This window comes from Ascaphus truei, chromosome 2 (assembly GCF_040206685.1).
Source record: "Ascaphus truei isolate aAscTru1 chromosome 2, aAscTru1.hap1, whole genome shotgun sequence".
In the NCBI taxonomy this organism is placed as follows: domain Eukaryota; kingdom Metazoa; phylum Chordata; class Amphibia; order Anura; family Ascaphidae; genus Ascaphus; species Ascaphus truei.
In genome coordinates, this window is record NC_134484.1 from 300,507,199 (window position 1) to 300,517,768 (window position 10,570).

General features: G+C 41.7%; 1 protein-coding gene across 1 annotated transcript in view; it reads left to right on the forward strand.

Moving 5' to 3' along the window:
* Window positions 1–10,570, forward strand: part of ERP44 (endoplasmic reticulum protein 44) — a 77,285-nt gene that overhangs the window by 54,972 nt on the left and 11,743 nt on the right. Inside the window, exons 9-10 of the mRNA XM_075586408.1 lie at window positions 1,325–1,436; window positions 5,824–5,965. Coding sequence (XP_075442523.1) covers window positions 1,325–1,436; window positions 5,824–5,965 — 254 coding nt within the window. The remainder of the gene's footprint in view (window positions 1–1,324; window positions 1,437–5,823; window positions 5,966–10,570) is intronic.

Genomic DNA, 10,570 nt, shown 5'->3' on the forward strand with positions numbered 1-10,570 from the left:
ATGGGTACTGACCCAAAGGTATACAATTTGTGGTAACAATAGATTAAGGGTTTAAAAAAATTCTAATATTTTGGAAAAGCATTTTCTTTTAGGGAGATTTTTTATGGTTGACATTTAGAAGAATTATGGAAGAATTATTCTAAACCAGGTAACACAAATGGGCAATACAGCTGGTAGTAGAAGGTATTGAATATGTTTAACAGCCTCTAAAATGTAAGGTTGGGATCTGATTTATATTAAGAGTTCTAAACAGTGTTTGATATTGAACATACTTTTATATTTTGCTTTATTTCGGATAGATTTTTAGGTGCTTTTGTGTGACGTACTATTTGTGCTTTTCTTTACACATGGTAGTTCATTTGTATCTGATTTAAATGCTTATTGATAATCTTAACTTGTTTAAGGCTCATTTTGTTAATAGTTAGAAAGTGAAATAGGTGAGCTATTCTAAGAACTAATTTGCAGAAACATAGAATTTAGCAAAATATTTTAAAGACATTTTAACCAAAAAAGAAATACTGTAATCTGTGCAGTTTTCAGTTTACTTTTCCCACAAGCTGATGTGGATGCCTAGAAACAGTGGTTCATCATTGTAAGCATTTTTGTACCTATTCTTGCAGCTCTCCACATTTTGTTTACTTAACTAGTGACTTCCAGTTCCATGCCAGTGAAACTTGACATTCTGCTTAGCAACGTTCGTTTCAAAACTATTACATGTTGCTTCTTTGGAAATTTTCAGCATGATGATCTATCAGCATTTAATGATTTTGAAGTACAGTGTTGGATGCACTTTAAGTATTGTACTTATTTTAATAAAATAAATATGTTGGCTACGTACAATAAAACAAGAAGGCCTCACTTTGGAGGGAGAAATGGATGTGATGCAGCTGCTTATTATTCTAAGAATATCCCTTCCTTCCCAACTCTGTTAGGTGATGCACTGCTACATCAATTGTGGAAAAGAAGTCACAATACCTGCAGTTATTTTAATATCTACCAAAATTGATCTTTAACTTGATATATGAAAAAGTAAAACGGATGCATACCCTGTGTCTTGACTGACTCGGGGGCACAAACCATATCTCATATTTGTCAAATATAATTAATATTTTGACTGTCATTCTTGTGCATCAAACTTTGTTTTGTACTTGATAAATACATACAATTTATGCATTATTGTGCTTGGTGCTAGATTCTCTTATTTTCCACATGTTTAGACGCAAAAAGCTTGTTCATTATCTGCTGTTGGTGTGGCGTTCAGTTGGAGTGGAAAAGTTACCAAGCAAACTTTTTTTTTTTTTTTTTTACTTCTTCCCTTATACAGGAGTTGACAGAAGAAGGACTTCCATTTCTTATACTTTTCCATATGAAACATGATTCAGAGAGTTTAGAAAAATTCCAACAAGAAGTAGCTCGACAATTAATTGGGGAAAAAGGTGCTGTGACATTTTGCATATTGTATTACATATCAATTTATTTCTGTTTCATTGGGGTGACTGAGGTGGCACATTTCTGACTAACAAATAAAAAGATGCATATACTGTAATCTATAATACGTATGGTTTTTTTCTGACAACGCATCTAGCCAGCGTCTTCCATTTTGATCTGTGTTTGATCTATGGCCTCGATGCTACATTACCATGAGAGAGGTCTTCCTCAAAATAGTGACAATATGGCACGGAGCTGTAATTATTGAAATTACTTCAGTAGTGATTTGGGCACAGTGCGCAATCTATGGAGGGTTGCAAGTGTATAATATTTGGTGTTGAATAAGTTACAGACCAGATTAAAATGTGAGACAGCTTTAGTTTTGAAAGAACAGACTGGTGGTGGCTGTGAGAGTCTCCGGTAGGTTGTTCCAGTTTTGGGGTGCACAGTAAGAGAAGGAAGAACGGCCGGATACTTTGTTGAGCCTTGGGACCATGATCAGTCTTTTGGAGTCAGATCTCAGATGATAAGTTCTGCATGTGGTAGGGGTGAGGAGCTTGTTCAGATAGGTGGGTAGCTTGCCCAGAAAGTATTTGAAGGCAAGACAGGAAAGGTGAACTTTACGCCTAGACTCGAGTGATGACCAATCTAGTTCTTTGAGCATTTCACAGTGATGTGTGTTGTAGTTGCATTGGAGAACGAAACGACAAATTGAATTGTAGAGGTTGTCAAGTTTGCCAAGGTGGGTTTGGGGTGCCGAGCCATATACTATGTCTCCATAGTCGATAATTGGCATTAGCATCTGCTGTGCAATACGCTTTCTGACCAGCAGACTTAGGGAGGATTTGTTCCTGTAAAGTACACCTAGTTTGGCATAGGTTTTGGATGTCAGGGCATCAATGTGCATTCCGAATGTTAAGTGGGAGTCAAACCATATGCCCAGGTATTTAAAACTAGTAACAGGAGTTAGGGTGGTGGTAGCGTTGGTTCTGATCTGGAGCTCAGTCACTGGAAGCTTTAAAAATTTAGTCTTGGTCCCAAATACCATTGTTACAGTCTTGTCAGTGTTTAAAAGCAGTTTGTTTTGGGAAATCCAGTTTTCGAGTCTCAAAAAGTCAGACTGAAGTACGTGTTCAAGGTCGGAGAGGCTATGGCTGTGTGCATATAAGATTGTGTCATCTGCATATATGTGTATTGAAGCTTCCTTACAAGCTGTGGGAAGATAATTGATGAACACTGAGAAGAGTAGGGGCCCCAGAACAGAGCCTTGCGGGACACCACAGGTGATATCCAGGGGGTTGGAGTTGGAGCCTGAGATGGACACATGTTGGGATCTACCTGATAGGTAGGACTGAAACCAGTTTAAAGCATGCTTCCCAATTCCAGAGCTCTGGAGTTTAAGCAGGATAGCATGATCAACAGTATCAAAAGCCTTTGCAAAATCTAGGAATATTGCACCCGTGAGTTGACCACTTTCCATTCCACACTGGATTTCATTGCAAACTTTTAGCAGGGTAGTTACGGTAGAGTGTTTGGGGCGAAAGCCAGATTGGAATTGGCTAGGGAAATTTGTCTTGGTATAGTAATTGCTTAGTTGGGAGCGGACACATTTTTCCATGACTTTGGATAGGATTGGGAGAAGGGAGATTGGCCTGTAGTTTGAGACAGTGTTTTTGTCCCCACTTTTGAAGATTGGGACAACTCTGGCAGTTTTCCAGGTCTTAGGGATATGGCCTGCAGACAGGATAGAGTTGACTATGGAAGCAATTGGTTTGACAATTGCTGGGGCACCAAGTCTTAGGAACCTAGATTGTAGTAAGTCAGGTCCACATTGGCTGCTTAGTTTTAATTTGAGGAGCACTTGTGTAATCTCCTCTTCGGATACTGGGCCAAATTGAAAATTGTGGGCAGTGTTGGGAGGGGGTGGGGCTATATGGGTACTCCCAGGATTAGATTCAGGTTTGTGGTTTGGGTTGCGTTTCGCTAATAAGTTAGTAGCACACCCCACAAAGTAATCATTGAATGCATTTGCAATGTCGGTGGGGTTTGCCAGAGTAATATCCCCCTTAGTGATATTACTTGGCTGTTGATGGTTAGAAGGCTGGAATATGTTGTTGATAACCTTCCAGAAGTTAGCTGGGTTTGATGTATTCTGGAGGAGATTGTCAGAGTAATATTGTGCTTTTGCATGCCTTGTTTGCCTTGTGCACATGTTCCACAGGCATCTGTAGTGATTGAGATCCTTGGTAGTGCCAGTTACTTTGTGGCTTTTCCACAAGGCATCCCTGAACTGGTAGAGTGCTATAAGGTCAGGTGTAACCCATGGACGGTGGGCTCCCCGTACCCTTATTCTGCGTAGTGGAGCATGGGTATCGCAGAGTGTTAAGAACTCGGATTGGAAATAGTCAAGCGCAGAATCAGGGTCGGGAATTAAATTGATTCTGTTCCAAGGGCAGTTGGTAAGGTCATCCAGAAACTGTTGTGGGTTAAAGTTTCTAAATGTTCTAGTGAGGAGAACTTTAGGGCTTGATTGGCGCGGTTTAATTTTCCTTACACAGTACACTATTGCATGGTCACTGAAAATGTCAGGAAGGATGCCAGAAGATTGGATTCTGCTGGGATTTGAGGAGAGAATCCAGTCTAGCAAGGAATTGTTGTGCGATTTCAGGTTTGTCCGTGTGGGTTGGGAAATGAGTTGCGATAGGTTAAGCGATTTGATTTGTATCTGGATTTTGTGGTTTTTAGGGTCAAGCCAATTGAAGATAAAATCCCCAAGAACTAGCAGCTCACTCTTTTCATTCAGAGAGGAAATGGAGCCAAGAAACTGGGATTTTAGGGGGCGGTAGATGCCAGCAAGCAAGATGGGCTTAGAAAAGGGGAGGCATATTCTGCCAACTAGGATTTCAAAAGAGGGTGGGCTTGGGGGGCAATTTAACAGTGTAAATTGTAAGGTGTCTGCAATATAAAATAACACCCCTCCTCCTCTCTTTGACCTATCTCTCCTAAAAATGGAGTATCCCTGAATGGCAATATTTGCATCAGTAGTTTTAGGGGTTAGCCATATTTCTGTAAGAACTATGGCTTTTGGTTTATGCATAAGGCACCATGCCCTTAGTTCATCCAGTTTGGGCAGCAGACTCCGGATATTTATATGGGCGAGAGATAGCCCTTTTTGGAATTTGAAGGGGTTATTCTCAGGGGTATGGGACAGAGTTGAAGTGGGAGGGCCTGGGTTAGATTCAATATCACCTGCTAAAGAGAGTAATAGTATGAGTAGAAATTTGAGTAGTTGTTTGCAAGTTGTAACTTTATGATTTTTGCCAATTGAGTGTGCGGTGGTTGGTGTGCTGGTTTTCAGGGTTCTCCACCAACATTCAGTAGATAGTGCAAGGCTTTTGAGTAATCCAGGGTGTATGGTGATGTTGGGCGTGGGCCAGGAGGGGGGAGTGTGTAGTGGATAGAGAGAGTAACATTTCAATGAGGCCACGAGAAAGAACAAAGTGGAGGTAAAAAGCAGGTTCATTATGCCATAGGTAGGTAATGCTGCATGGAGCTGTTTTGAGCAAAGTGTGTGTGTGCGCAGACTAAACAGCAGGGATCATAGTGTGGTCAGAATAGCTCAACGTTTGTTGCCATGTGTAGAAGAGTTTGCAGAAGGATGCAGTCCCCAGTCACCTCTAGTCTAACTATAGTATAACTATATATTCTCACTTAAAAGCTCACTTTAAGATGCCTCACTATATCATGCCAATGCAGTCCCTGCTAATGCAGGGGGGGTATTGGTTTTATACAGCTAAAACAGTCACATGACCCTCCCCCCTCCCCAATAAATCAGCTTGTTCCAGTTGGTCAATTAGCAGTACACCGTTAAAAGAAAAAAAAAAAAAAAACCACCTTTTGATATTCAAACATACCAAATTATCAATACTAAAGGCCGCTGGGTAAATCTTTTAAAACAGGACTTGCAGATCAGGGACATACCAAATTATCAATACTAAAGACCGCTTGGTAAATCTTTTAAACAGGACTTGCACATCAGGGACATACTTGTGAAGAGAATGCAATTGGATTCATGTCATATCAGCTGAGGTTAAAGGTCTTGCATTAGGAAAAGTACATATATAGATATATTTATCTCTATCTCTTCACTTAAAAACTCACTTAAAGATGCCTCACTATATCATGCCAATGCAATTATATAAAATATATATAGGTGAATAAAATATGAAACTGAAATTAATCCTTTTCATGTGATTTTATCATGGTATTACGAGGTATTGAACATAAACAATAATAAACACTTACGTGTAAGTGTTTCAGATGTTTTACTACAATTTTTTCCGATAAAGTGGTGGTTAAGATTGGTTTACTGTGATTTGTGTTTGTTTTTCATAGGAACAATAAACTTTCTACATGCTGACTGTGATAAATTCCGACATCCTCTCTTGCACATACAGAAGACTCCCGCTGATTGCCCCGTAATAGCCATTGATAGCTTTAGACATATGTATGTCTTTCCAGATTTTATTGATTTGGCGTAAGTATATTTTTCTACACTTTACCAGTTTAGTGATAAAAGTTATTTTTTTTTTAAGTATACAGAACATTCTATTTTGCAGTCTTTAGTGAAAATGTAAATTGCAATTTTTGGAATCCTTTTTGCATTGTCTCATTATCCATAGACACAAGATTGTTTAAAAAAAAAAAAAAAAAAAACACCTGTTCAAAAATAAACATTTTATAAATATATATATATTTTTAATTTTTTATGTATTGTGTGTGTATGTATGTGTGTGTATATATATACACACACAGTGTATAGAAAGGACATATATAATGTATAGAAAACAGAAAAGAAAAAAGCGCCCGATCCTAGTGCATTATCATCATTAAAAATATTTAATACATTTCCATTGATGACAATTCAATATATATTATATATATAAAAAAACACAGCGCTTTTTCAATAGGAGAGAGAAATGGTAGAGCACAACCGGAATAATCCAAGGAAGAGATTTCACCCGGGGCTCCAGTGTTTACTCCCCTATGCGCGCGGCAACGGGGAGGAATCGAGGGGTTTGTTCTTCCTTCTTTCCTTCCTCCTTGAGAGGTGCGCATGCGCACCAGTAGAATGTGGTTGGTGACGCTGGCGCGCGCACGTCCGGCACGCTCCCGCACTCAGACACGCTCCTTGGTCACATGAGTGGGGAAGCCTTTTGCTGCCTCTGCGCAAGCGCGTGACAGTTCGGCTCTCTATCTGTTGACCCAGGATTGCGTGTGGGAGGCAGGGGCTGCGTGTGGGGGCGCGTGCGCGCGCTCTGTTGACCCCACACCAGAGTCTCATCAGCTAGATCATGGGGTGGCTCCTAGATATGCTTCAGGATTGGTAAGCCAATTACTTTTATGAGCACTTGCAGTTTCTTTATGAATAACTGAAAGATCCTCAATTCCCCCCACCCCAAAAAAATTGGCTTATGAAGGATGTCTGTGTAGAGTTCACAGCAAAAGAGAAGCATTAAATGTTTGCCACCCATACTTTGTTGAAGATTGGGAGGACGCAGTGTCCTTCACTACCTAAAGTTATGAGACTTCCGTTATCAATCGGGAGCAAAATGGCTGAATTAATGTATCTTCATATAAGGCCAATTTGTATTTTAAGTTCCTTTTATTATGTAAATGTTGAAACTGTGCATTTAATGTTTTGTATTAGTCCGATTACAATGTTCCATTTATGTAGATGATTGAAATGGCTTTTATTTTTTTTTTTGGTCGGCTTTGTTTTGCACTTAAACAACTGGATTAGGCAGTTACATTAACTAAATTAGAATTTTAGATGACTTATTGTTTAAGCTTTTATTTACTGAGCAGTAAATACATTGTGAGTAATCATAAATTATGAATTGATATTTTTACTTTAATCCATTCATATTGAGACATTTATGTTCTTCACTAGGTATTGGGGGGGAAATTGAAATGTTCTGGTATTCATTCTTCAAGTTTTAAAAATTCCTGCTTATTTCAGTGAATTAAGTACTTGATACAATGTTAATTATACTAAGCAAGGACCGACCACCTGATGTTTTAATCAAGAAAAGCGTTAAAGTGAAAGGAAATGCAGTTAACACAAATGAACTGTGTTTGGTCATGCTTGCCGCTCCTCGGGTAAAGATCGCACTGTGTGTGATCTGATCTTTACAGCTTTTGAGACCAACTTGCTGTGTTCTGAAGCAGTAAAACACGTGACTTTCCATAGATAGAATTGATTGCTGCATTTTAGTACTTTGCTATTGGGGACAGGGATGACCTAAGATGAATTTTAAATTGATCTCTTCTTAGTGTTTATCTCTGGTGTATTTGCAATTACTTGAGGATTGGAGCACCTTTCAACAGCATTCTGTCAATACAGCTACCTGACAGTTGTTAAATTTGTAAACTGTATTTGGCATCTCCTGTTATTTTGGCTGTAGCTAGAGGGCAGTTGAATTTGTTTTGCAAAGAATGCATTGCTTAAAGCATCAATGTACAAGTTAAAGCTGCAGTTCAGTCTATATCCTGCATGTGTGTTTTTTTTAATAAATCAGTTCTGTAGTAAGAAATAATACTTTTAGCATTTTCTGTTTTTAAAAAAACAACTTTGAAAGACCAATTTTCTTGTATTCTATTTTAACAAGCATTTGCTAAGGCACTGCCCCTTCATGTCCTGTCACAAACCCAGGCACACCCCTTTGTCAGCACTGCCCTCCCTCTCTCTAAACGTGCACTAGCATCTGGTCACATGATCTTCCTCATAGCACATTCAAGGAAGCTGGAGAAAAGGGATCAGCCATGCATAGCAGCTCGGATAGGCGATTTCAAACTTATTACAGTGTTTATTCCATTCATTGCACGTGTATATAATGTAAAATTGTAATAATCCCATTTATAGCAAACGTGTATATGTGAATATTATTTAGATGTATATGTATGTTACTGAAATGTGGAGTGAGTGTGTAGGTAAATACACACAATACACTTCCACTGCATATATATATATATATATATATATATATATATATATATATATATATATATATATATATATATATATATATATATATTATATATATTATATATGTATGTATATGTGAAGTTATGTGAGTAAAAAAGTGACAAAAACCCTCCATAGCAAGGCAAATAGCAAATGGAAATATTACTGTATGCTCATTTGTATGTATATATATATTTATATACACACACACTTCAAATACGGATAGTGATTCACGTAAATGATATATATATTCACTTTCTGGGAGTATAAGAGTGACTGTCCTGTTGTTCCTTTTTTTGTATCCATCATTGAATGGTATGCACCCTCTCTTTACGTTTATTTTATACTAGCTGAGAGACCCGGCGTTGCCCGGGATGTAATATTCCCGCTCCTCTCTCTCTCCTCACCCCTCCCCCTCTCTCTGTTTGTCCCCCATTCACATCAATCCAGTTCCCCCCCTCCCTCCTTTACAGCTTCATGCAGTGTGTGTGCGTCAGTCATTGTGTGTGCGTCAGTCAGTCAGTGTGTGTGCGCGCGCGTCAGTGAGTCTGACGCAGAAACACAAACACACACACAGACTGACTGACGCACACACACACACACACACAGTCAGTGTGTGCGTGTGTGTGTGCCTCAGTCAGTCAGTGTGTGCGTGCGGCAGTTAGTCAGTCATTCAGTCAGTGTGTGGGTGTGGGGGTGGGGGTGTGCGCGCTCGCGCGTCAGTAAGTGTGTGTGTCAGTCAGTGTGTGTGTGTCAGTCAGTGTGTGTGTCAGTGTGTGTGTGTGTGTGTGTGTGTGTGCGTGCGTCAGTCAGTGTGTGTGTGTCAGTGTGTGTGTGTGTGTGTGTGTGTGTGTCAGTGTGTGTGTGTGTCAGTGTATGTGTGTGTGTGTCTGTGTGTGTGTGTCAGTGTGTGTGTGTGTGTACCATTCATTGTGTGTGTGTGCGCGCGCGCGTCAGTCTGTGTGGGTGTGGGGGTGTGCGCGCGTGCGTCAGTCAGTGTGTGTGTGTGAGTCAGTCAGTGTTTGTGTGTGTCAGTCAGTGTGTGTGTGTGTGTGTGTGTGTGTCAGTGTGTGTGTGTGTGTCAGTGTGTGTTTGTTTGTGTCTGTGTGTGTGTGTGTCAGTGTGTGTGTGTGTGTGTGTGTGTGTGTGCAGCAGTCAGTGGGTGTGTGTGCAGCAGTCAGTGTGTGTGTGTGTGTGTGCGCGCGTCAGTCTGTGTATGTGTGCGTGTGGCTGTGAGGGGTTGTGTGCATGCGGCTGTGAGGGGTTGTGTGCGTGCGTCAGTATGTATGTGTGTGTGTCAGTCAGTGCGTCAATCAGTCAGTGTGTGTGTGTGTGCGTGCGTCAGTCAGTCAGTCAGTCAGTGTGTGCGTGCGTCAGTGTGTGTGCGTGCGTCAGTCAGGGTGTGTGCGTGCGTCAGTCAGGTTGTGTGCGTGCGTCAGTCAGGGTGTGTGTGCGTGCGGCTGTCAGGATTTGTGTGCATGCGCCTGTCAGGGTTTGTGTGCGTGCGCCAGTCAGGGTGTGTGTGCGTGCGGCTGTCAGTGTGTGTACGTGCGGCTGTCAGGGTTTGTGTGCGTGCGCCAGTCAGGGTGTGTGAGTGCGTCAGTCAGAGTGTGTGCGTGCGTCAGTCAAAGGGCAGGCGTGGGGGGGGGTGAAGGGCAGGGGTAGGGGGGGGTGAAGGGGGCAGGGGTAGGGGTGGGTGAAGGGTAGGGGTGGGTGAAGGTCAGGGTTAGGGGGGGTGAAGAGCAGGGGTAGTAGGGGGGGTGAAGGGCAGGGGTAGAGGGGGGTGAAGGGCAGGGGTAGGGGGGGTGAAGGGCAGGGGTAGGGGGGGTGAAGGGTAGGGGGGGAGAAGGGCAGGGGTAGGGGGGGTGAAGGACAGGGGTAGGGGGTGGGGTGAAAGTGAGGCACAAATTGTTGGCAGGAGTAAAATGTCCACACACACACACACACACACACACACACACACACACACACACACACACACACACACACACACACACACACACACACACACAACGGGAGTGAGAGGTGGTGGAGAGTGGGACTGGCGCAGATCCGAGGCTGCTTGGCCCCCCAGCGGCTGGGGAGTTGGCGGGCGGGGGGTTTAAGGGAGCGGGC